The sequence below is a fragment of the Colias eurytheme genome, chromosome 25, assembly GCF_061535395.1.
Source record: "Colias eurytheme isolate Ceu_HAF_F1 chromosome 25, ilColEury1 Martin Lab GWU primary, whole genome shotgun sequence".
NCBI classification, from domain to species: Eukaryota; Metazoa; Arthropoda; class Insecta; order Lepidoptera; family Pieridae; genus Colias; species Colias eurytheme.
The window spans coordinates 7,317,664-7,345,655 of NC_143004.1; the positions used below are offsets into that span (position 1 = coordinate 7,317,664).

Sequence of the window (27,992 nt, forward strand, 5' to 3'; positions counted from 1 at the left end):
AAACTTGCTACTTCATTTCGTAACTTCACCCGTATCTAACGTTAAATATATTTTTAATAAAATCGATTGAAATATATTTTTGTATCTGTGGTGTTGTGTTGTGCGATTTGTGATTTGTGTTTTTATATAGGTTTGTTATGTTTTATATTACATAGTAATAAGTATTATTTAATTAAAATTATATAAAATGAAGGTAGAATGCATCGCACTTTAAATAAGTTAGATTTTATATTTTATTTAACATTTAATAAAAAAAATTACTAATATGAAGTTAAATCAAAATAAAAAGATTAATTGGAAAATTAGAAACTGTTTTTCATGCAAAAACGTTTAAAAATATGCTCGATTAAATAAATGTCTGGGTTTCATTGATAAAATATCTATAAAATATAACAAAGTTTCTTAGTTCGAATAGCTCACGCATTTTTCCTAATTATTATTTTTAACCAACCTCTTCCATTTTCAAAAAAGGAGGAGGTTCTCAATTCGGCCGGTATAATTTTTATTCAACAGTTATTTAGGTAAAAAAAAACTCTTATTTCTCTCAAATTTAAACGAAATAAGCTTTATTTTCTAACAGTAATTTATAATACAAATACGTGAAAGAACAAACATCCATCCATCCATCCTCACAAATTTTCGCATTTATAATATTAGTATGATATATCGGTACTATAAGTATATAATACTAGGTTTCCGCCCGCGGCGTCGCACGCGCATTCAAAGAAAAACCCGCATAGTTCCCGTTCCCGTGGGATTTCCGGGATTGCGTCAATTTCCCGGGATATAAAGTAGCCTATGTCCTTTCTCGGGTATAAAATATATCACCAAACAACAAAATATCTCCATACCAAATTTCATGAAAATTGGTTCAGTAGTTTAGGCGTGATTGAGTAACAGACAGACGGACAGAGTTACTTTCGCATTTATAATATTAGTATGGGTATTTTATTATTTTGGGTCATTAACCGACGTCACCAAAACGACGGAAAATTTGATTTCGAAGCGTAGATATTTTTTTGTTTTTGAGTTTTCCTTATTCTGACTTGTTGCATATTTGACCTTCCATTTTCTCATTTTTGCATACTTACGTTTTAAAAACAGCGTTTTTTATTAACACTAGCTGACCAGTTTTTCTGCCAGAACAGCCTTATAACCTAATGGTTATAAAAATATACCTATTTATTTTCATACGGTCTACCGAAATATGAACAAAAATTTTCATAAAAAATGTTCGTTTCGTTTTCATTACAAATTACAAAATTACCATGACAGGACAGTTTTATAAAATAGAATGACATACGAGCACACAATAATAACTTTAATACATTCGGATGAAAAAATAATAGGTAAGTACTTCAACTTACAAATAATGCAATTATTATCTAAGTTAATTAATAATTGAGTTTAATGAGGCAAAATATAATATAAATAAATAAATCTTTATCTAAGGGCCGATTTTTCAATGCTTGGATAAAACTTATTTACTTATCCGTCCAATAAAGTATTACACGATAATATTAAAATGTCACGTAAACTGTCAAATACGGGCAATTAGAATACGTTTTTAAAATGATAGTTTTATACATTATTCGAAGAATAAGTTTTATCCAAGCATTGAAAAATCGGCCCTAAGAGTGACAAGGATCCATTACATAACAACACATAGGTACAAAAGAAGAGAACTGTGTATTTATTTTAATTGTAAATATGTATTTAAATTTATAGAAAGGAAAGGTCCCTTTACAATACAATACATCCAGCGAACGGAATTTATAAATAACTAGCTTTCTGCCCGCGGCTTCGCCCGGGTTTTCAAAGAAAAACCTGTTCCCGTAGGATTTCCGGGATAAAAACTATCCTATGTCCTTTCTCGGGTATCAAAATATCTCTATACCAAATTTCATGCAAATTGGTTCAGTAGTTAAGGCGTGATTGAGTAACAGACAGACAGACAGAGTTACTTTCGCATTTATAATATTAGTATGGATAAAAAAGTTTAAATAATTTATTAACTTTCCGTATGCTTGTAACCTTTTCACTAGTAAATGGTTTAAGTGATCTTTATTAAATGGCACAAGAATTATATTATCTATACTAATATTATAAAGCTGAAGAGTTTGTTTGTTTGAACGCACTAATCTCAGGAACTACTGGTCCGATTTGAAAAATTCTTTCGGTTTTAGATAGCCCATTTATCGAGGAAGGCTATAGGCTGTATATCATCACGCTAAGACCAACATGAGTGGAGCACTGCGGGTAAAAATGTAAAATTCTACTTCAGAAAAGTTAATTACTAAGGAATAACAATATTCCTATTGACCTAAAAATATTGTACGTATTTTTATCAAGTTTTTTATTATATATGTGTTCTATGAATTTAGAATAAAATTTCTTATAAATCAATAAAAATCGAATATTTACGTATCTTATGACGACCGACCCTCTGAATACCTTGCATCGTCTCATAATTTTGTAAAAATGTATTTTTTGAGGATTTTCCGATGTGTTTTTATTTATAATGCTATGCTAATGATAACCGAAATTTGAAACAAATATTAATTATATTCAGATCAATAGCATAAAGTAAATAAAAGTAGGTAGATAGGTACTGCAGCTTAGCCGTCTGTCTGCCAAGAGATATACATGTCGGCGAAAGGTGTAGAATGTGGATCTATTTTCAAGCTGTGGGCGTTGCGTTGGGTAATCGAGCAAAGAAACACCTCTAACTCAAACATTTCTTTATTTACCACCGATTCGGAATGCAGTATCTACAGAGAAGAACCGGCAAGAAACTCCATAGTTGCTCTTTTAAATCATGTCAGTTTTACAATACAGTCATTTCTAATACAATCACTTGATATTACAATTATGACCAGTGACCACTAATAAAATAAATATCACAAATAAGTTATAGTAAGCTACTACGTAATAGATGTGCACTCGGCAACGGTCGGCGAACGAATGACCCGAGTCGTGCGCGCGCGCTGATTTATATCGGTTCGCCGTTCGTTATTTTTTAAAGCCTCGACGGTGGCGCCGTCACGGCCATTCTGACATACGCTCGTCCTCGAGCGACTTCTGAACACCTGGGAACAAGACAATTAAAACAATGTGCTGGTCCGGCAAGCCCTTCAGCAACCGTGCTAGTCCGGAAATCTCTCCAGATTTCCCTCTAGCGTGCCAGTCCGGAAATCTCTCCAGATTTCCCTCTAGCGTGCCAGTCCGGAAATCTCTTTAGCTTACTGCGCTAGACCAGATTTCCCTATAGCGTGCTAGACCGGATCTGCAATCCCTATAGCCGAGTTATTGGACCGGACTCCCTTCAATAACTCGCTCTCTCTTTTTTTTTGCACCATTCTTTTTGCTCTCCTTTTTTTTGCATCATTCTTTTTGCATCATTTTTTTTGCATCATTCTTTTGCATCATTCTTTTTGCATCATTCTTTTTGCATCATTCTTTTTGCATAATTTTTTTTTTTAAGGATTATTTTTTTTCCTTTTCTTTTTTTTTACACAACAATATTAAATCCAAACTCACGACTCTCTCCACTCTCTCCACTCCTCGGCCATACTGACAATCGTACGTCCTCGTACGTCCCTTCTTGTTTTACAGCACTACGGTATTTCATCCCGGGATTAGACAACTATACCGCTCGGCCATACTGACCTTACAGAACAACAACATCCACATAACATAGACACGACGCTCGCTCACCACAAATGAAGGCTCAACTACCGTGGACTGCAAACCAGATAGCACGCACAATTCCTGCAATGAAATCATTACCGTTACAATAATCCACGTTACTAACTTTTACTTAACACAAGTTATCTCCGATACAGTCATACTTGCGTCCTCGTACGCCATAATATCTCACACTACATTACTACGATAATTCATTTTCATTTTTTTTTTGTCTAAATAACATCCATCCTGCCTCAGCCTACACTGACCTTACAGGGTTTCCACACTGCCCCGATCCTACTGACCGGTCAGAACACACATGTACTATCCTGGACCTCATGCCAGATAGCATATCACTTTCTTCTAATAAACGACATTACCGTAGTAATATTGGAATATTACGTAAATGTGTGTTGTGTGGACACAACACACATTTACTTCGTACAGCGTACGAGTAAACAGATGTCAGTATGCTACTGGTCAACTATGAAAACTGAAAACAGAGTGTTGCCGCAGCAAATCAGTAAAACGGTACGCGACCGTATCCTCAACGTTTGTGCTGCGTCATCCTGGCATCGCGTCATCGAGCCGTACCATTGGCCGCTGATGATGCTACGTTGCTCGATATGCTACGCAACCGCTGCGCCGTACTGTTAACTGCCTCGCTTCTAAACGCTGTGTCGTAAAACGCTCTCTGTAATTTAGCTAATTAAAATCAATCTGACATTACCTGTCGTTAATTATGATCATTGACTATAGCGCAAAAATTACAATATCTAAAAAGTTTAAAACGAATAATTCGTAACTTAACCGCAAAAAACACACAAAATTTCGACTAACTCAAAAAGTGGCAAAAGCTTGTTCTCAAATGTGGTTAAATTCCTTAACGGTATGTTAACTTTTGAAAATTCAACTTAAAACAATTGATAAGTGTAGGCTTAAACTCATCTGTGAATCTCATATCGAACGGTAAAAGGGCTGAGCTAAATTTTAGTTTCAACGTAAATAAGAATGTACTGCTCAACAACTACTGTACAACTACCTAATTGATGTATTCAGTTGATGTCAAACTGCAGCTAGTCACAAAAACTATTATCAAGGAATTACATTAAATGCACACAATGTAAATCGATTATACTATCGAATACTCCACGTTTAGGATTTGCGTTCTTATATTTTGAAGCTACAAAATAACCTTCAGAAAACCTGGATGGATTTTTTTTCTTTTCTCTATTCAATTAAACAGACATTATATTCTGACGACAGTATGTAAACTGTAAATGCGCGATTAACCTTGAGATTATTTTCGGTTATTATCTTTTTTTTTTTTAAACTATCGTAATATTTAACGGACCCTTACGTTGATGGGATAGTTAAGAGTTTTTTTTTTCTTTTTTTTTTAAAGCAATCAAATTACATACTAAAACCGAATCTAGACCCGTACTCCAATCATAACGTTTATCTTACGCCAGATGTTTATTTGAACACACGATAATTATCTGTGACATTGTATTATGAACTGCCTAAATAGGGCCTTAATAAATTTTCTAAGTAAAAATTCAAAACGAAATGCCTCGATTTATCTTTCATTCGATCAAACTAAGTCTGCCACATTTCATAAAACTGCATATTGTAAAAACTGTATACTGTGAATTGTTCACGACTAAATATTTTATTTATTTATTTTTTTTTTTTTTTATAAAGAAATGACCTCAAATATCACCCTAAATAAAACCTACGAAAAGTTTATTAAACCTCTAAGCACTAGTTAATGCATTGCTTTTCGTTTTTAATCGAATGGCAATAAGGCTGTCTTTGTGTAGCAATTAATTGCTATTTTTCAAGGGTATAGTCTAAAAAAACTAACGCAGGTAGTTCAAGAAATGAATGCGGGTAGTCAAGAAACTAACGCGGGTAGTTAAGAAACTAATTTAAAAGTAATTCGCATACTGTTTTTTGTTCCAATACACGGACAAGTGAATGTTTATTGTTTACGTTCGATTGAAGTATCTGGATGCAGTGTACAAATTATTGCGCTTTCTTTCTTTAGTGTTAGCTCACAAACTAACCAACATTAAAGCAAGTCGTTACTTAATTCATCTTGAAGTCAGTGCTTACGCCGCGAAGTGTTTTTTTTTTTAAATAACGTGAATTACCTACTCAAGTAAACGTGTCCCTGAATAAGTGAAATACAAGTCACACGACCTAGGTACTGATAATAATTTATCACTGCGTAACTAAGATGGGCTAAATGTAATGGAATAAGATTTAACTAACTACAAAACCGTAAAGCAATATCGCACGGCCTAATAATAACATCACTGCGTGAATAAGTCGAGTTAAATGCAGTAAGATTTAACTATACACTGGTCTTGTAGGTTACAACTTTTAACAAAATCTGTACGGCCTGTAAATCAGCGCTGTTTTTATGCAGCATTTAGCTGAGGCTGTGACGATTTTCCTCAATTAATTTTAAGATAAATTTTGTTTTTGGCAATAAATTTCTTTTTCTTTCAAATAAGTTACTACATTTTAAAAACCTTACTTTCTTTATCTAATTGCACACTCAAAGTGAAATGTTATCTACTGACCGATTTCTTACAAGAGAACATCAGAAACATAGTAATAAAAATAGTACGACTGACCAGATTCACCAGCACTTAGCCTCATACATGTGCCGAGTGGCAGCTGCCAACGCGTCGTTTCGTTACACCATAACCCTCCTCTGCCATGAACCACACGGCTTGTAGGCGCACCGCCCGCGCCACTCCTACTGCGATAACGCTGCGATGCCAAACTTGTGAAGTCATGTTGAAGCGCTGCTCTCGATGATACGGGGTCCGACGCGGTGGTGCGAGCGGCAGTGGCATCCGCGCAGCGCGAGGCGAAGTTGCCACCCTGCCCGCACATAACGGGCTCTCCCTTTGTCACCGGCTGCTCAGTGACACGTATGCTCGTAGATCTGTAGGATGCCTCTTCCCGTTGAAACTGGATCGAAGTGCCACGTGGTTGCGGCATTTTGTCTTTTAATCAGCGCACGCATTAATTATATCCAGGTTATCGCCACGTGCTTTCTCATTTGCTCGATTTGATCCCAATTCTGATGTCGGCGAAAGGTGTAGAATGTGGATCTATTTTCAAGCTGTGGGCGTTGCGTTGGGTAATCGAGCAAAGAAACACCTCTAACTCAAACATTTCTTTATTTACCACCGATTCGGAATGCAGTATCTACAGAGAAGAACCGGCAAGAAACTCCATAGTTGCTCTTTTAAATCATGTCAGTTTTACAATACAGTCATTTCTAATACAATCACTTGATATTACAATTATGACCAGTGACCACTAATAAAATAAATATCACAAATAAGTTATAGTAAGCTACTACGTAATAGATGTGCACTCGGCAACGGTCGGCGAACGAATGACCCGAGTCGTGCGCGCGCGCTGATTTATATCGGTTCGCCGTTCGTTATTTTTTAAAGCCTCGACGGTGGCGCCGTCATACATAATATTTCCGCATAATATTATCTAATTATCCATTTAACCCTAGACTCTGTCTGTCTCTTCTTCATGCCTCAATCGCTCAACTGATTGGGGTGAAATTTTATACAGAGAGATAGCTTGGGACCTGGGTAAGGATAGGACATAGGATAGGTTTTATCCCGGAATTCCCACAGAGTGTGTACTACTAATACTTTTGTCATCGAATCCTACTTAATATTATAAATGCGAAAGTTTGTGAGGATGACTTGTGTATGTGTGTGTTTGTTACTCTTTTACGCAAATAGGTACTACTGAACCGATTACAATGAAATTAGCACACATATAGAGGGTAACTTGGATTAACACATAGGATAATTATGTATTCCCACAGGCTAGTGTGTACTATTATTACTCGTATACTTTTGTCATCGAATCCTACTTCCTACTAATATTATAAATGCGAAAGTTTGTGAGGATGTGTATGTGTGTGTTTGTTACTCTTTCACGCAAATACTACTGAACCGATTACAATGAAATTCAGCACACATTTAGAGGGTAACTTGGATTAACATATAGGATTTAGCCCGGAAAGGCCACGGGAACGGGAACTATGCGGATTTTTTTGAAAACGCGGGCGAAGCCGCGGGCGGAAAGCTAGTAGATAATAATGCTCTTATATCATGATGCCACTGTTAATCCGAGCAAGGTCTCTGGTTTATCCTCCTTCCGTTTAAATCCAATTATATCATATCCATAGTTTACTTTTATAGTCATACTAGCGGTCCGCCCCGGCTTCGCCCGTAGTACATATGAAAAATAGATGTTGGCCGATTCTCAGACTTACCCGATATGCACAGAAAATTTCATGAGAATCGGTCCACCCGTTTCGGAGGAGTATGCAGACTAACATTGTGACACGAGAATTTTATATATAAGATTATTATTATAATGATGCAGATTGCAGCATTTTTGGTATGTTTGTATCAAACAAGTACCGAAAACCACATAATTCCAACCAAAGCGAAAAACGACGGAATTCAATTTCTAATTTTAATGTTCCTCAATTTTTTTCTCGTTAATAACAGTGAAGAGTCTAGTGTGTCCATAAAAAATGTAAAATACGTAGAAGCAAGAAATATTACCTACTACAAAAGTCTTCAAATATATTAAACGAAGTCCATATCCATACTAATATTATAAATGCGAAAGTAACTCTGTTTGTCTGTCTGTTACTCAATCACGCCTAAAGTACTGACCCTATTTTCATGAAATTTGGTATGGAGATATTTTGATACCCGAGAAAGGAATAGGCTACTTTTTATCCCGGGAAAATGACGCAATCCCGGAAATCCCACGGGAACGGGAACTATGCGGGTTTTTCTTTGACTGCGCGGGCGAAGCCGGGGGCGGAAACCTAGTTACCTATAATATCAAGGAAAGCTAATAAACACAATTTTTTGATACTTTATGAAAAATTTATTATTAACTACAAGAATTTTTAATATTATCTATTACATTATAATATCTACATCCCTACTAATATTATAAATGCGAAAGTAACTCTGCCTGTCTGTCTGTTACGCTTTCCCGCTTAAACCTCTCAACCGATTTTGATGAAATTTGGCACAGACAATGACAAGACAATTCTTTAGACCATGAGAAAGAACATAGGCTACCTTTTATTGCGAAATATGTAGGTACCACGGGCGAAGCCGGGGCGGACCGCTAGTTATCTATTAAAAGCATACCTATAAATTCTAATAAGAACGAGGTCATTGTCTTTTTAATATATTTTTATGAATAAAAAATTAACATGATACTGTGAAAGATATATCTAAGTAATTATTTTTCTTTGTAGCAAAAACATGTGTGATATTAAGATGAATTGTATGTTTGTCAATTTATATTATTACTAGCGGTCCGCCCCGGCTTCGCCCGTGGTACATATGAAAAATAGATGTTGGCTGATTTTCAGACTTACCCTATATGCACAGAAAATTTCATGAGAATCGGTTCACCCGATTCGGAGGAGTATGCAGACTAACATTGTGACACGAGAATTTTATATATAAGAAAGATTTATACTGCAAATTTTAATTGTAGGTATCTGTAGTAAAAAAATAAATTACAGTTTTTAACAAATGAGTATTTGTGGGAGTAATGATTAATATATTAGTAACTAGCGGTCCGCCCCGGCTTCGCCCGTGGTAAATAATATTTAAGTTTTCTCTACATAAGAACCATCCTCGTACTTCAAGGAATATAATAAAAAAAGAATTATCGAAATCGGTTCAGCCGTTCTCGAGTTATGCGCTTACCAACACATTTTGCGATTCATTTTTATATATAAGAAAGAAGACTAGGTACCTACTACCTACTCGATAAATAGAAAACTTATCTTTGTAGAAATAAAAGGTCGCGTCATGGCAATGCCGTCACGTCAAGGAGTAAGGCGACGATTTTGGTATCTTTGAATCTTGCCAAAGAGGTTTCACTTCTGACACGTGTACACACACGGGCACACACGTATTTTTGTATTAATTATATTAGTCTGTTAGAAAAATAATTTACAATGAATAATATGGGCCTTGAGCAAGATGAACAACCTTGGTGTATCAACATTTTTGTTGCAAATGTCAACAAAAGGTTTATTCTGGTTAATTGGCATTATTATCTTGCGATTTTATTACCTACGAACTTACAAACAAACTTATGTATGAATTCAAATAAAGATTTTATTAATTTATTATTTATTAATATTTATTTAATAAATATCCAGGCTTTTAAAGGAGGATATTTTTGCATGTATGTAAAATAAAAATAAATAAAACTATCGATATAAATAATCGAGCAGCTCTTTTCAAAATTTTTGAAGTGAAAGTTCTTTAGACGCGTTGAGAGTAAAATATCAAGGTCGCGTCATGGCAATACCGTCACGTCATGGAGTAAGGCGACGATTTTGATATCTTTGAATCTTGCCAAAGAAGTTTCACTTCGAACACAAGCGCTCTGCACACACGTTTTTTTGAATTTATCAGTTCAATTATGAATAAAAACTGTTTGTTTTTTACTTCGTGATTAAATTATAGGCCAAGCAAGATACTTTGCATGTTTACGGAATTAATTTTTGCGTTAATTTTTGGGTTAAGATCAATGTCATTTGTTAAATCATTAGATACTAAACTACTGTGAAGTTATTTGAATTTTTAGTTCATAAAAGATTGTACCAATGAAAAGCAAGGTTATTAACTTCGGTTTAAAGTGTATGTACGCTGTCAGAGTCAAATATAATGTTAAGGAAGCAGCAAAATATATGAATTTATATTGTTCTTTGTGATTCTTCTTTCAATGTTTAAGGGGTAATTTGAGATAGACAAAGGATTGCTAGAACATTATCATTTATTATTATTTAAAATAACTCAGGTCCTGGAATCACAGACACAATAGAAAATCTATTGTGTCGTGGACCGATCGGGCCGGGTCGGTGGGATCGGGTTAATGACTAATGTATGCAAGGTAGCAATGAAAATCAGCAGTATTTTATTGATTTCAAACAACAGGCACAATAAGAACAAACCATCGAACAAACAAGAATTTTTAAATATTAGGATAATATTTATTTTTAATACCAGTTTATGTATAAATATTCATTCATTTTAATTGCACTTATGAATGAAACGAAAAGAAAACACAATCGCGGTCTTATCGCTCCAGAACTTCTTCTTCCAGACAACCTTTGATACAGTAGTGAAAAGAGGAATAGCTGTGTATAAACTGTGTGTATAATTTAACATTAGTTTATCAACATTTTTGATGACTCATTGTATCTCATGATCTATGATTACTCGTGACCGGTATAATTCAGTCATCAGTCATCACGAATCAAATCCATACTAATATTATAAATGCGAAAGTAACTCTGTCTGTCTGTCTGTTACTAAATCACGCCTTAACTACTGAACCAATTTGCATGAAATTTGGTATAGAGATATTTTGATACCCGAGAAAGGACATAGGATAGGTTTTATCCCGGAAATCCTACGGGAACAGGTTTTTCTTTGAAAACGCGGGCGAAGACGCGGGCGGAAAGCTAGTAATAAAATATATACCCTTGAATATCATTATTATTTCACAGTTATCTTCAAGTGAGTTTAATATCCGATATTTTATCGACAACGTTCTTCATTGACTTCTCTTTTGTTTCAATCAGAGAAGTAATATACAATGTGAAATAAAGAGCGTGTGTGCTGTGCACACGTGTCAGAAGTGAAACTTCTTTGGAAAGATTCAAAGATCGTCGCCTTACTCCATGACGTGACGTTATTGCCATGACGCGAACTTGAAATTTTACTCTCAACACGCCTAAAAAAATAAAAGAACGGCGTCATAACAAAATATAATAATATATTCCTATACTCATATTTGACCAGCCAGCAGGGTAGACACTAGACAACCTTAACCGTCATACAAGGCCTATGCCCCTGCATTTAAAGGTCATTCATCCGATCATTAGGTGCTTTCAATGAGCTTAAAAACTGCTCTATCGATTAAAGATCAAACTTGTTTTAAATTAATAATTACCGAGCCACATAGGCTATTTTTGTTTTACTAATACAAACGAGTGAAGCCGGAAGAAGCGGGTAAATTTCAGATAAAATAGCCAAAGGATAGGCTATCAATGATCATAAAAATTATGGTTATGATTTCTAACGTTAGTTTGCTTTTTTATAATAGGTAATGCTTAGTATAAAAATATCACTACATACAATAAAGTTCTCCGCATCTGTATGACTGTTCGCGAGAAATTCATCAAACATCTGTCTGTATGTTCACGATAAACTCAAAAATTACAGCTAAATATACCGATTGTGTTTTCATCAATGGTCAGTGCGATTCTCGGGAAAATTATAGCTGTGCCCCGCGGTTTTAGCCTCATTGCTCCGCTCCTGTTGATCTTAGCGTGACGATATAGGGATATATGGCCTATCTAACAATGAAATAATTATTCAAATCGGACCAGTAGTTCCTGAGATTTGCGCGTTCAAACAAACAAAGCAACAAACCGTTCAGCTTTATAATATTAGCATAGATGATAATTTGTTAAGTTCTAGACATCGTTGGCGAAACCACAGGCGGAAAGCTAGGCATGTAATATTATGTACTTGATTCTAGTTCATACTCAAAAGCAGTTTCAAAGTAATATACTTCACTTCGGATGACCACATAGTACCTAATACAAACCCCTGTCAGTCCAACCTTAAGGTATTTGTTGAGTGTTGAGATTAATATAACCTAGAAACTTTCACAATGGCCCATAGTTTACAGATGATTCGATTCAACATGTGGCTTGGATAGTCAAGATCTTGAAGTATGCACGGTGTGATCAAGTTTTAGGTTAAATGAGAGCAAGACTGAAATTTACTGAAATAATTTGTAGAACTTTAGTCAAAACTTTTACTAGGATTTTTTTTGTTTTTTTACTAATCTTTTGATTAACAAACACAAAAAGAAATATGCAATTGATTACAGAACTGTTTTCGTTAGGTATATATAATTAAACAAATTTTAAAAATACCCCAATCGAGGCAGGCCAGTTTTTGGATTAAAAGTGTACACGATTTTCTATTATAATATGGATCTCAGATGACCGAAATAAAATAAAAATCATGTTTTGTAAAATTATCCATCCAAAAGTTGAGATGTTCAAAAATCATTGAGGTGTTCCACAAGGTGACACTTTGGGTCCAATGCTCTTTCTATCTTCTAAAAACGACCTTCAAATATTTTCGGATGTAACACGTTTAAAATAAATACGTCTTTTATTCATTCTTATAAAATATGTGAAAATATTAACATTACGGAATGAATATTCAAATAGGAAACGGAAATTAAAAAAAATAACAATGTTCTGACGTTATTACGTCAAAGTACAATACTTAACAAAATTGTATTTGGTTTTAAACTATGTTACTTGCTCTTGAATATTACGTGTGAACATTATATTAATATGCTAAATATATAATTGAATCGCCTTGGCAAGGTTATGTCTAAACGAGTCGAAATAAGTAGGCGTTCGATTTAAATTTCAGTTATGTTTATTTTTACTATTTACGTAAATTATTTATTGAAGAAAGATTTTTGTGAGTTCTTTATCTTATTTTGAAAGTTTGTCTGTAGGAATTAATCTTCGGAAATTCTGGAGAGATTTTGAATACCTACTACATTTGATAAAAATAAACATTTCTTTATTAAAAGTAGATTACAGCCGTGTGACAATGAAATAATTTTTGAAGTGAAAACTTCTTTAGCGGCGTTGAGCACTTTTTCTGTAATGGGTATAAAATCTTAAAACTCGCGTCAGGACACGTGACCTGATCGAAAAAGCGTAATACCATTCCAAAATATCAAACATGCTCAACGTTAATAATCAAGTTTTCACTTCTGCTGGCACTCCGGAGCGCAACCCGTCTTTTTTTTGCGTTTCATCTTGGGTCTATTTTTTACTCTTTTACAACTGGATAATAAGACGTATGGAAATATGTTTTGATTATATTGATTTAAGTCTAAAACTTAACCACAGTTATGTTTTGTTGTAACTTGTAGTTGATAATTAAAAAGATCGAGAAATGCATTAAGAAATATGAGTTATTATTGGAGTTATTGCGATTTATAATAATATGTGTTATTGATAATCACGAAAAATCAAAGACAAGGAAATAATATGCATTTCTTTTTGAACCTATTTTATAAATTATCTGTTATTCGTCGTAAACTGGCAAAATTTACTTGCATGAATCTTGATAAGATAAAAATACTAGTTCGTATACTTGAAAAACTAGGTTCAACAGATGCCTAGGTTTTATGTATTAATGTCAAGTGAAACGGCTGTTTGTAAAGTGCAATTAGACGTTTACGGTGAGATTACAAGTTTCAACAATGTACGTTAAAACTAGAGTTACCATGGTGTTTAAAGTGACCGGATTTATACATTTATGGTATTTATGGTATTCGGTATATTATATTGGTATTGGTTTATTATATTTAAAAACCCTGCATAGTTCCCGTTCCTGTGGGATTTCCGGGATAAAAAGTAGCCTATGTCTTATTCTGGGTCTTCAACTATCTACGTACTAAACTACATTGTAATCGGTTCAGTCATTTTTGCGTGAAAGAGTAACAAACATCCATTCATCCATCCTCACAAACTTTGGCATTTATTGAACTTTTTTATGACCGTTAATTTATTATGTATTTTATTTTAAAACTTGAAAAGGTGAAATAATTCTAACTCCGACTGAGCTGTCAAAAAATCAATGTCACTGACAAATGATTATTCATTATTTTTGAAAACTATGCAAAAAAACAGAATACGTGACGCGGTGCGCGCTTCCGCATGTTTATCAGCCTGTCGATTATTTTTTACACATATAATGTGTCATATTTGGTGGTTATTATTGTAACATAATGACAACCATTGGTGGTCATTTTCTTGATTTCTATACTATTAGTTTACGCAACATTTACCTGTAAAAAACATCTTATGCTGCCCATCATGTAGATGGCTCATCTTTCCAAAATTTCACACACAAATTTTCATAGACAGGCCGGAAAAACTAAAAAATGGAATTAACGTCTTTTCTTAGATAATAATGTAAAATTCTACCGGTGAAAGAATTTTCAAAGTAGTTTTGTATCCAGCCGGGGGCACGGAAGTGCCAAGTCGATAATATCATTACACACAAACATACAAAAAAAAGACTCTACTTAATATTAGTGATCCTCTTCTTAGTTCTCACGATGTTTTACAAAAAAGAAAACGTTATTCACCTTAAGGAAGAAATTGTAAAACTTTATTAACAGCATGTTTCTTAGAACACCGTCCGTCTAGAAAAGGGTGAAAAAATACACAATATTTTACTTTAATATAAGCTATATTTTATGGAACGTGGACGTAAAACATAATTTTATGGGAAGTGCAATCACCCATTCAACACAGCAACACTATGTTTAACTAGCTGAGAAATATAAATAAACAATAAAACGTAATGTCATTCAATTGAATACATTTAAGTGTTTAGTATGAATTCGTAATAAATTTAATTGAACTGTAAAATAAATATTAGCTTTAAAAAATAAATATATTTAATTATTATTTATCGATAAAAGCCGGAGTTTAAAATATTATTGCAACAAAGGTTTTAGACATCAATCAGAAGGCTTTTCGTTAGAATTACCAATTAAGCTTTCGATAGAATGACCATTTTGAGAATAAATGGCCGATATAATATCATAATGTTACTTTTTGTGGATTACCAATTGGATCGTGTAGACTGCGTGTGCATAAGTAAAACTGTTTTATAAATGTGTTTTAAAATCAGCAATGTATCAATCAGAAAATCCTCCAGAAATCAAACGTATTTTCACACGGAAATATTATGTAGGTATGTTAAAATGTACACATTACATAATATTTTGATCGAAAAGGCCACCAGTCTGTTTTTTTTGTATGTTCTATAGTTAATATAGACTGATGTAGGTATTAAATAAATATAAATATTTTATTTATGGAAGGAGTGAATTGGGTATTTTTCGAGTATCTTTCAATTTAAATAACATAGCCTTTTTAAAAATAAAATCACAAGAGCGTTCCAACTTCCACTCCACGTATCACGATGAAAAATAATCACCTACTTACATTAGAAAAATCATTGTAAAACGTAAAAAACATCTAAACTAGTATTATAAAGCTGAAGAGTTTGTTTGTTTGTTTGAACGCGCTAATCTCAGGAACTACTGTTCCGATTTAAAAAATTCTTTCAGTGTTAGATAGCCCATTTATCGAGGAAGGCTATAGGCTATTTTATTATATCATTACGCTAAGACCAACAGGAGCGGAGCAATGCGGGTGAAACCGCGCGGAACAGCTAGTTATATTGTATACTAGCTGTTCCCCGCGGTTTCACCCGCATTACTCAGCTCCTGTTGGTCTTAGCGTGATGATATAATATAAATAGAAAACAATATATACAGGACGTCCCACTATTGGTATACTAAGCGCGAAAGAACTTGTAGTTTTGCATACACTGATCACGAAAAAAATACTTAAACAACAAAATTACGTCAAAAATTTTTTGCAAATTTTTTTCTGATAATCCATGTTTTCTTCTCTAGCTTCGCGCAGCCGTCTTATACCGCTTCGCTAATGTGAGGATTTTGTCTATGAAAACATAATCTTAAACGATAGCTCACGTGCTGGTGGCAAAGATGGGCGGGTTGCTTGTTATGGGTGTACACATAGAGTTTTAAGAATTCATCTATTTGAAAAAAAAATGCGTCTGGAATTTTATAAGTATTTTTTACGAACTCAGCGTATGCAAAACTATAACCTCCTTTGAGCTTAGTATACCAACAGTGGGACACCCTGTATACTTACATATGTATACATTTAATTTGGATTAAGTGTATTTTTAAAAAATTTTTAAAGAAAAGAAAAAACTTGATCACGAGGCGGGATTTGAACCCGCGTCTTCCGTTATTCTGATTGTCACCTAGACGTAGATATAGAAGTAGATTTAGAAATTAAAGATTTTAACGGATTTTTAATCGCCATTTATTCATATTTGTTGCAATAAAAAACATCAAACAAGAAAACTTAGTGTTTTCTTGTTTGATTTTTTAATAAATCAAAATATAATTCTTCAAAACAATACATAGGTAGGTACCTACTTTTATGTGCATAGTTACAAGTAAAATACCAGAAATCTGATATATCATTTACTAATTGATTATTCAATAATAAATAACATAATATGCAACTACCCAACCTATTAACGGATCAATAAAATGACGCCATCAAAGCTCATTCATAGGATTGTGCCATACTGAAGTAAAGTATCGTGGAAATTACATTAAAATTTAGTAATACAAGTCATGAGCCAATGTATTCAAAATAAGCAAAAAAAAAAAACAATAAATAGATGTCACAAATTAGATGCGTTGTATACGTGAAATATTAATTTCTTTTGATGTTGATGATAATTGATTAGTAAAATTTTGGATAGGTTAGACGTGGTTTAGAGTAACATATTACGATTTCAAGCCTTAAACGTATGCTCATTTTTTAGTTTCAAAACATATTTTTAAGGAAAATCGGTTCAAAAAGAATACAGCATCACCTTAATTGGTAAAATCCATCCATTTGTTTGCAAGAAACAAGGCTATAATAAATTTCGGACGATAAATACTTACAAGATATGCTAAAAAGAGATAAACTTTCCTTGTAGAAACACAATTGCCTGGTTTTGTTTTATTAATATAAGTTTTTCTTGATATTGTAATTTTTTTGAGGGTTTAGATGTGATCTTTCAGAAATAAGCTTGTCATGAGACATTTTTTAAGAATAGAACAAATTCGATCACTAGGCGCGTATCGAACCCACGTCTTTTGTCATGCCACTAAATAGCTATACAGACTGTCCCACTGTTGGTATACTAAGCTCAAAGGAGGTTATAGTTTTGCATACGCTGAGTTCGTAAAAAATACTTATAAAATTCCAGACGCATTTTTTTCAAATAGATGAATTCTTAAAACTCTATGTGTACGTACTACGTACACATAAAAAGCAACCCGCCCAACTTTGCCACCAGCACGTGGATTATGTTTTCATAGACAAAATGCTCCCATTAGAGAAGCGGTATATACCGGCTGCGCGAAGCTAGAGAAGAAAACATAATTTTTCAGGAAAAATTAAGCAAAAAATTTTTGACGTAATTTTGTTGTTTAAGTATTTTTTACGTGTTCAGTGTATGCAAACCTACAAGTCCCTTCGCGCTTAGAATACCAATAGTGGGACACTCTGTATAAACAAAAGTTATTTTTTCAAATCGAACATTCAAATAACAAAGTTATGATTTCGATACAACATCGCTTTATGGAGTAGCCCTAATAAATTATGACGTCCTATAAGTCCATAATTTTTATAATAACACTGTAATAAATGTCCTTTAAATTACAATGCCTTGCATGATATAATCGATCCAAAGGTTTTTAGTTTTACCTCGCCACTGTACGGGTTTCATGTGAGCTTTAAAAAATATACGCCGCGTAGTCAAAGATAAACCTGTTCCCGTTCCTGTGGGATTTCCGGGATACAAATATCTCTATCGTATGTCCTTTCCCAGGTCTCTAGTTATCTCTGTACAAAAATTTATTTAAATCGGTTCAGTAGTTGAGGCGTGAAGAAGAGACGGACAGAATTATTTTCGCATTTATATTACTTATTAGTAAGTACATAATATAATACTTTTAACTGCACCTTCAATAAAGATTAAAAAAGCGTTTGCCAAGCAAAATTATTCTAATATATCGTTTTTTAAGAGTGTTTGTGTTTGTTTTTCTTATAAGTGATCCGGTTTGACGAAGATTTGACTCAACTAAAGGTTATTGCCTGGATTTATGTACACAACAATTTTATAAAAGTGCAGTCACAAGTCATATACCTACTTAAATCTAAGTTTACTAATCAGGCAGTGTACCTAATTATATTGTACAAGCGGTCCGCCCCGGCTTCCCCCGTGGTACATATTTACGTTTTCTCTACATAAGAACCATTCTCGTACTTCAAGGAATACCTATAATAAAAAAAGAATTATCGAAATCGGTCCACCCGTTCACGCGTGATGCCGTGACCTTTGTAAGTAGTGTGCCTCGTACATACATTAAAGAAAAACTACATCTATAAAAATTCTGTCTATTTCTTATCTACGTTTTTTGCCAAACTGATTGATATTTTCGATAATATTGAATTGAAATATTTAAATACCAGAATCGATTTGATTAATGTCGAAACACAAAGAAACAAAAACTATATCGTAATAAACATTTAAATATTTCTTATGTAATGTTTCATAATAATTATAATGTACATTCATGAATAATTCCAACAGTTTCCGCAGGCTTACACACGTATCCTTGAAATTTACATGTTTACATAATAAATGATATGAATAACAGTAATCTTCTTCTATACTTAAATATAATAAAGCTGAAGAGTTTGTTTGTTTGTTTGAACGCGCTAATCTTAGGATCTACTGGTCCGATTTGAAAAATTTTTCGGTGTTAGATAGCCTATTTATCTAGGGAAGCTGTAGGCTATATATTATAACGGTAAGACCAACAGGAGCGGAGCACTGCGGGTAAAACCGCAGGGCACATCTAGTAAATGATATGGATAACAGTAACCAGAAATAATTTTAATAAAGAAGCTGATCTATGACTTCATAATTCAATGAAAAAAATCGTTTCCAAAGATACAGTTGCAAAAGTTAATTAAAAAATTTCTCATACAATTGTTATTTGCATCAATGCACACATTTTCTATGATAAGTAACAAATTCTATATATCTTTTACTATGTGGGACCATGTTTTACCCTTTAAAAAATAATAAATGTATTACTTTGTACTTTAAAAAAACGAATTGGCACAAAATTTTTTCTTTTTTCGTTTTGATATACAGGGTGTCCCACTATTGGTATACTAAGCGCGAAGAGACTTGTAGTTTTGCATACACTGATCACGTAAAAAATACTTAAACAACAAAATTACGTCAAAAATTTTTTGCTAAATTTTTCCTGAAAATCCATGTTTTCTTCTCTAGCTTCGCGCAGCCGGCATATACCGCTTCTCTAATGTGAGCATTTTGTCTATAAAAACATAATATTAAACGATAGCTCATGTGCTGGTGACAAAGTTGGGCGGGTTGCTTGTTATGGGTGTACACATAGAGTTTTAAGAATTCATCTACTTGAAAAAAAAAATGCGTCTGGAATTTTTTAAGTATTTTTTACGTACTTAGCGTATGCAAATCTAAAACCTCCTTTGGGCTTAGTATACCAACAGTGGGACACCCTGTATACATTATGCAAGTCATGCTAATCCTTATGCTAATCATTCCTTGTGAACGTAAATTCATCTAACTTTATTTTTCTATTGACTACAGACATGTGATATTTTATCGAAGGTCGTATATTTGTCAATCTGTATGTAATTTCATTGTAATTATTGGCAATATCTATTTGTAGGATACAATTTCATTATTATTACGTTTTCCTTCACCGCACAAGGGTGATGTTCAACATCACTACATAGTATAAAAGTCGCTTTCTCTGTCCCTATGTCCCTTTGTATGCTTAACTCTTTAAAACTACGCAACGGATTTTGATGCGGTTTTTTTTAATAGATAAAGTGATTCAAGAGCAAGGTTTTAGTATATAATTTATCAGGTTTTAGACAAAGCGGGCGAAGCCGCGGGCGGTAAGCTAGTGTACAGATAAATTGAAAAATCTATTTTTACCTGGTCGTTCGGCTTCGAACTTCCGACTTATCGATTTGAAGTCCAAGGTCCCACTGGGCCGCCACAGCTTCTATTTATAATTTGCCTATATTATGCTAGCTGCCACGGCAGGCGTTGTTCTATCCTATTGGTCCTTATCTTCCACAAGAACCTTCCTTGTGTCTTAAGGGGGGTTTGGCGGTCAGCGAAAATTCAGCTATTCGGGCCTGAGGTAAGGGGTGAGGGGACCCGCGTTTAGTATGGAATCAACGTGCTCGAAACTAAAAATCGTAAGCGCCATTCACATTTTTATCAAAAAGTGAATGAAAATATTTAGTATTTACTAAATCTAAAACAGTCACGAAATCGAGAAGGTATGGTAGGTAAGGTATCGATAAGGTACCTATGTATTTGTTATTTTATACGGATTATTATCGTAAAATGCGGTTGTAATGAGGTAACTTCAGGATTTTTTTTATCGAGCAAAATTTTTCCAATCGTGTTATGGAAACAGTCATCCCATCACACATACGTTCTGTAATACATATTAGAATCAGTGCGAAAAAACTTCAATATTTTCAACTATAGCTCATAGATAACAGTCCATTTTGCCGTTTTCACCTACTAAGGGCCCTTAAAAACATCAAAAAAATCCGCCTAATTGGAAGAGTCTTTCTCGAGATTTACGCTTAGCAACACATTCAATTTATTTTTATCATATACTAGCGGTCCGCCCCGGCTTCGCCCGTGGTACCTACATGTTTAAAGTTTAAACTATCCTATCTCTCAAGTTGGATCGAACTGCACATGGTGTGCGAATTTTATTATAATCGGTTAAGTGGTTTAGGAGTCCATTGAGGACAAACATTGTGACACGAGATTTATATATATTAAGATGTATGGATAATAGTATAATTATTTTAATTTCTTTACAGAAACAACAATGCTATCAATACTAACATTGCTATATTTCGCAACACTGACGAACTGTTTCGACCCCAAGCCAGATATAGGAAGACCTGTGGGATTGGTTCCAGATTGTAAGTGATTATTTAACTATTTATCTAAAAAGTATTAGTACCTACTATTAAATATTATGAGGTGAAACTTTAGGCGCGTTGAGAGTAAACTATCAAGGTCGCGACATGGCAATACCGTCACGTCATGGAGTAAGGCGACGATTTTGGTATCTTGCCAAAGAAGTTTCACTTCTGATGCGTGTTCGGTAATCACGCTGTTCTTTTAAAATAAAGTCCAGTTAAAAGAGCTTTTAAAAAAGCTCGATTGCGCGAAAACATCTGAAAAATGTTTGTCGTGTGTTTTTTTTATCTTTTATGATGTGTAAGTTTCTTAGTAGGTAAAGATAAATTAAACCACTCTCCTGATCCATATATATAACAATACCTACGTTACAACTAATAGGAGCCGATCAACAATAAAAAATATTGCGAAATAGAATAAAATTATTCATAAAGCGGGCGAAATCGCAGGACACATTGTAATCAATTATACAATGCCATAAATACTTCATACGTAATACAGGAGCCACTAGATTATTATTTTATCGAATAAAACTATTAATTATTTACAATAAAATACTAGCTATCTAACCTTTATTACATGCAATGTAACATTTGCAATTACAAGTCGCAAGGTCACTAGGTCGCCTATTAAATCTTATGGCACGCTAAATATAGCGTTTATTTAGAAAAATATGTATATGTTAAATGTAGGTTTAAATAATTTGGAAAATCCAAAAGTGCACGCCTCATAATTTTTTTTAATAAATATTTATTAATTATTATTTTTGTTTATTTAATAACAATTAAACCACATCGAATCAGACCCTGAAAAATGAAAGGGTTCTATTCCTGAGCATACTCAAGCGTAAGAGAAAAAAAAAGACTCGATTAGTAAAGTATTTCGGTCGCTATCGTGTTAACAAGAAAAAGGATCCGCACATACAGACACACGGACGTCCAAGACAGAACTTTTTTAAACTGTTTTTTAACTAGTTTAAATAACAAAAATGACATCAAAAATATCATGAACGTTAAAAATAGTGTTTTTTCTTAATATGTGTGTGTATGTATTATCTTACAAGTGCAATGTATGATACATAAAGATATTTTAAGTTTGAAAAATCAGATGTTTTGCGCGAAGTGACAGTAGTACCCACCTCAACGCTTCGCTTATGAGGCGTGCAATACACATATATTGTAATTAAACTGCAATATTGTATAGAGTAGTGGAATTTATAATTGAACTATTAAATGCTAAAATACTTCCTACTTAGTTGTATTGTAAGTGCAAAAGTTTGTTAATCAATAAGATATATTATTTTGACACGGTTTTACCTAGTTTTCACTTTACTTAATACATACTAGCTGTGCCCCGCGGTTTTACCCGGATTACTCAGCTCCTATTGGTCCTAGCATGATGATAATTATAATATAGCATATACTATATAGCCTTTTCGATAAATGGGCTATCTAACACCTAAAGAATTTTGAAATGAGACCAGTAGTCGTAGTTCCTAAAATTAGCGCGTTCAAACAAACAAACTCTTCAGCTTTATAATATTTAGTATAGATAAATGAACTTCAACTTTAACTTTCTAAAGGAAGAACAATTACTTATTAATATTTTTTAAATTAATTTTTTGTAAATATTAAATTCGAAAGCTCGTTTATTAAGAGCGATTTATACTAGAATATTGATGAAAAGTTGGACATGCCAACGCGGTACCAAAAACAAACTAAAAAGTTAATAATTTATATAGCCAATGAAACTATCCTAGAATAAATTATTAATTTCTCCTTTATAATCTAACTGTAAAGAAAAAAAGCTCTATATATATACCCATAGAGCATTCCTCGATATTAAGGGCTATCCAACACATAAATATTTTTTCATCGCGTACCATCGGTTCCTGAGATTTGCTCATTCCAGCAATCAAACTCTTCAGCTTTATAATAATACCTGTACATAGTTCATCTATTGATGAATTAATGAACTACGATTATACACGTAAATTAAACAAGAAAAATTAAAAATTGGTGGTAAATGTAAAAAAATATGTAATGACGATTCAAAAGTGCTTCTAGAAGAAGTCTAATTGAATAAATAAAAGTTTGAGTTTTGAGTTTAAAATAAAGTCTTCTCGATCGTATCCGGAGGAGCAGCTTAGTGTGTATTTATCAAATATTTACATAACTAATATGTGTAAATAAGTGGCAACTAATCCTACTAATGTATTGATTCTTCGGAACAATGATTCTAACTTACTATTCGATATTAAATTACTCTTCTTAGATTTGATACGGCGCATTATGTGGATTGCCCCAAAATGTTTGAATAGACATGAAATTTGCTTATAAATTTAAATTAAAAATTGAAAATTTTAAATTTGCTCGCGCCCAAAAAAAATGCAGACAGCTATTAATTATAGTGAATTTAAATAAATAAAAGTAATCTTTTTTACCTAACAAATAATTCATGCTATTTTGCTATATTTTTTGGTTGCTTTAACTGCCTAATGAATTATGATAATTTTGGGAACTGTAGATAAAGAACAATAGAATAAAAATAACGATGCAAGTATTCAGAGAATAGTTCCTTATACACATTGAAGGGCTTGAAATGAGCTAGAAATAAGTGTACAATCTTATATATAAAAATGAATCGTAAAATGTGTTGGTAAGCGCATAACTCGAGAACGGCTGAACCGATTTCGATAATTCTTTTTTTATTATATTCCTTGAAGTACGAGGATGGTTCTTATGTAGAGAAAACGAAAACACGTACCACGGGCGAAGCCGGGGCGGACCGCTAGTAATATATAGAAATGTATAACTCCACAATATTAACGGTATTTTTGTTTTTTCATAGAGCATTACGATAATTGAAAATGAAGGAATAATTTCGGAAAATGTAATGAACAGACAAACTTTGTGACTAAAGTTTAAGGGCTAATAATTAATACTCTGATAACTTTTAAAAATCACGAACTACTTTTTAATTGTATTGGATAATACTCTGCCATGAACAATTACCTCACTTTAGAAACGTAATTTTCAAATAATTATGACACTTAATTTACCCGTCACCTATAAGATAATTATTATAAATGGTGTTTCTCTTTCCAGTGTGAATGTTTAATTGTACGTATATAAATTATAAATAACTCTTAAACTTCCGTGTAAATGTATAATTTTCCATAATACTTAATTATCCATTTATGCTATTAGATCTTGTCAACATGTCACCTTGGATTAGTGCCTTTAGATGGAGTAGATCATTCTGGGTTCAGACTTCAGCCTTACCGAAGTTTTTTAAAACAAATTGATACAATAATTTGCTTGCTTACATTTACAGGCACTTCCCAAAATGATTGATACTTTTTTTGTAAATTGCGAAATGCGAAAGAGCAATAAACCCTCAAACACTTAATAATGTGAATAATTTACAGTTACTTCTATATTTCTTTTTGTTATTTATTTATTTAGTTACCACTGAAACGTTATAAGAAACCAATAAAAATTGAATGTAGCATTCGCTCGTTTTTTTATGTAAATGCACAGTATTTAGTAGGTATTTACATAAAAAAACGAGCCAATGCTCATTCTGACCCCACTATGTCAAATTACATTTTTTAGTGTAAACAGGCGTAGAGCATTCTTTCGTTGTTCTTAATAGTGCGTTATAAAACCTTATATGCAATTTACTAATACTGAACAACACTGAATACGAGTTTTCGTTTACTCTAAAAGATCACGAAAGAATGCTCTTGCTCTAGCTCTATGATCATTTAATGTAAATTCACCGTAGGCTAACAATTTTTGTTAACCGTAATAATTAGGTATACTTGATACGACTTGTACCTAAGACTATTAATTGCAACTACTTTTATTTATTTCATGTAAGCAATTCCGATGCTTTTTAAAAACAAATACATTTATATACAGGTCAGGTGTCCAAAAGAAACATTTATACTTAGAAATATTATATTTGTCTCCAGGTCCAGGGGTCCAAAAGAACGCAACCATCACCGCGGAGTCGCTCCCAGCGTTGCAAGTGTCAATACAGAGGGTCACCCCCACGGGAGTGTATCGGCGAAACCTCCCAGTTTCTTCGGCGGTCAAAGCTATAGTTAATGATAAGAATTTTGGTAAGGAATATACTTAATTTAAAGATCTAATGTGAAAGTTATGTTATTGACTAAATAAGACATAAGTCATATTGTGATAAATTTTAATTCAAAAATATTTTTTGTACACCCTTATTTATTGTCATAGGCAAAGGCAAATGCCGTTTTAAATAAAAATAAGCATTTTTTCAACGGCTATGTGGAATATATTTTTATTATCGTAATGTGGGTTATCCTTTGAAGTTTAATTTTTACATTAATTTCAAATTCTAGTTGCAATACTATTGAATTTAATATTAAATTTCTTATGTCTCTTTATCTCACTTTCCTCCTAAATATTTCAAATATCCTTACTCTGTATTCATCTATCAAGTAAATTTCACATTCCTTTGCACTACAAATGTAGAAAATTAAATTGTACATGTACAATTTTTACAAATGTAGAAAATTTTAACCCAAAAACATTTCTATTCCTGAGCTTTTCTTACTCTAGCTCTTCTCTATATAAAAAAAAATCTCGTGTCACAATGTTAGTTGCCATACTACTACGAAACAACAGGATCGATTCTCATGAAGTTTTGTGTGCCTATTAAGTAGATCTTAGAATCAACCAAAAACTATTTTTCCCCCTACGTGATAAGAGTAAGGCAGATCAACGTTTGCTGGGACAGCTAGTAAATACATTTAAATACTTCCAGATCTCAAGAACAAGAAGACAGTCCTCTACGCAGTGGGATTCTGGGACAGTTCCTTATTCCCTCACAGCCAAGCGTTGGGCAATGCGTACTCGAAAAGGGGCTATAATGTGCTGGTCACTGATACTCTGCCCTTCTTGACGTATATTTATCCGAAGTAAGTATATTTTAAAGTGTTATTAGGCAAGATAAAGTATGAAAAGTTATTCATTTTGTCATTTTAAATCATTTCCATATTTCAAATAAATAAAAAAAATTAAAACTGATAAAAGTAGAATAAGTTGCATTTATATTTATGTATGTACTTAAAGAAAAAAAAAATAATATCTCCGAGATTTAAAAAAAAAACTAAAAAATTTAGGACACCCTGCTAGAAATAATTGTGTAAGATTATCTATTTTTGGACATAAGCAAGTATACCTTCTTAAACACATAGACCTTACCACACTAGAACAATTATTACAATATCAGTAAAATATACTAATTATAAATAAAGACCTTACTTAATTTACACACAATTGTATTGTTTCGTACGTTATATTTATACATAAAGAGCTGCATACAATAGATCGCTAAACAATGCATTTAATCAATCTATCCGCATAATAAATTCAAAAGTAACTGTCCCTCTGTCTGTTATGTTTATGCAATAATATGAAAGTAATAGAAATATAATAAAAGGCTTTTTTTATTTTCTGACAACTTCAACATTTCAATTACATTTAGTTAAAATATACTGTACATTGTAATGTACGCTTAAATTACACTAGTTTTTACTTTCTTAAAACCCCATTCTACATACATTGGTATTATAAACACATTTTAAACTAAGTGAGCGTCACACAAAACACCCATACATCAAATTTTGGTAAAATATAACACCGCAAATAATCAATAAATTCTCATATTCACTTCCAAATTATATTTCCAGATCAGTCCGTCTAGTTCGTGTGATCGGACGAAAATTCGGGGAATTCCTCGTCAAATTATCAGAGCAAGGGCTCCCGGCAGAAAAGCTCGAACTCGTAGGCATGAGTTTAGGCGCTCATATAGTCAGCCATGCTGCGAAATACTATTATTCCGTTACAGGACTAAAACCTTATCGAATTACGGGTATAGATCCGGCTGGACCTTGTTATCGAGGTCTGCCTATAGAAGAAAAACTTTGGCATACAGATGCTCATCATGTAGATGTGCTACACACAAACATAGATGGTTTCGGTATAGCCGAACGTTTAGGACATATAGATATCTACGCGAATGGTGGGGAGTACCAGCCTAGTGATATTCCGTACATACCTTGCCTTGTTCTTTGCAGTCATATCCGAGCTTTAATATATTGGTGGATAGCGTTGGAAAACCCTAAAAAATTCATAGCTGTTAAATGCGATTCGATTCAAGACGCGAGGTCAGCTAATTGTTACAATGGTACGGAGTTGAATTATCTAGGTTTGAATACTGATTTTAAAAAGGAGGGGATCTACTATTTACCAACGCATAATGAGTTCCCGTATTATAGAGGAAAGGAAGGGCTGAAAGCTGAAAATGAAATATATTCATCTACTAGCAGGAAAATAAATGCTGACGATTATTTTAGGACGTAAAATTATTGTATTGTATTTAGTAATTGTTGCGGGTTATGTATTC

At 33.3% G+C, this 27,992-nt stretch overlaps 3 protein-coding genes across 6 annotated transcripts in view; 2 read left to right on the forward strand and 1 right to left on the reverse strand.

Annotated features, from left to right (window-relative positions):
- LOC149897740 (myrosinase 1-like) overlaps positions 1-27,992 on the forward strand; it is a 412,925-nt gene that overhangs the window by 141,636 nt on the left and 243,297 nt on the right. The window lies entirely within an intron of this gene.
- On the forward strand, positions 11-27,986 carry LOC149897750 (lipase member H-like). Its single transcript, XM_090116311.1, has 5 exons — positions 11-130; positions 21,437-21,541; positions 25,522-25,671; positions 26,349-26,502; positions 27,277-27,986. Exons 2-5 carry the CDS (start codon positions 21,445-21,447, stop codon positions 27,947-27,949), a joined length of 1,074 nt encoding a protein of 357 aa, XP_089972437.1. The 5' UTR covers positions 11-130; positions 21,437-21,444; the 3' UTR covers positions 27,950-27,986.
- LOC149897751 (uncharacterized) lies at positions 2,727-7,183 on the reverse strand. Of its 2 annotated transcripts, none has more exons than XM_090116145.1 (2): positions 3,957-7,183; positions 2,727-3,771 (listed from the first exon to the last, which is right to left on the reverse strand). In XM_090116145.1, exon 1 carries the CDS (start codon positions 6,703-6,705, stop codon positions 6,286-6,288), a length of 420 nt encoding a protein of 139 aa, XP_089972271.1. In that variant the 5' UTR covers positions 6,706-7,183; the 3' UTR covers positions 2,727-3,771; positions 3,957-6,285. The 2 variants fall into 2 exon arrangements, with proteins under 2 accessions (XP_089972271.1, XP_089972272.1); XM_090116146.1 differs by having other exon boundaries at positions 2,727-3,089; positions 3,670-7,183.

What these genes read in the sequence shown, in the direction of transcription:
- LOC149897750 (XM_090116311.1), top strand. Translation starts at nt 21,445, where the DNA reads ATGCTATCAATACTAACATTGCTATATTTCGCAACACTGACGAACTGT. An exon ending in AGTTAATGATAAGAATTTTG is followed by an intron (nt 25,672 to 26,348) that starts GTAAGGAATATA and finishes AAATACTTCCAG; the next exon opens with ATCTCAAGAACAAGAAGACA. An exon ending in TTGACGTATATTTATCCGAA is followed by an intron (nt 26,503 to 27,276) that starts GTAAGTATATTT and finishes TTATATTTCCAG; the next exon opens with ATCAGTCCGTCTAGTTCGTG.
- LOC149897751 (XM_090116145.1), bottom strand. Translation starts at nt 6,705, where the DNA reads ATGCCGCAACCACGTGGCACTTCGATCCAGTTTCAACGGGAAGAGGCA.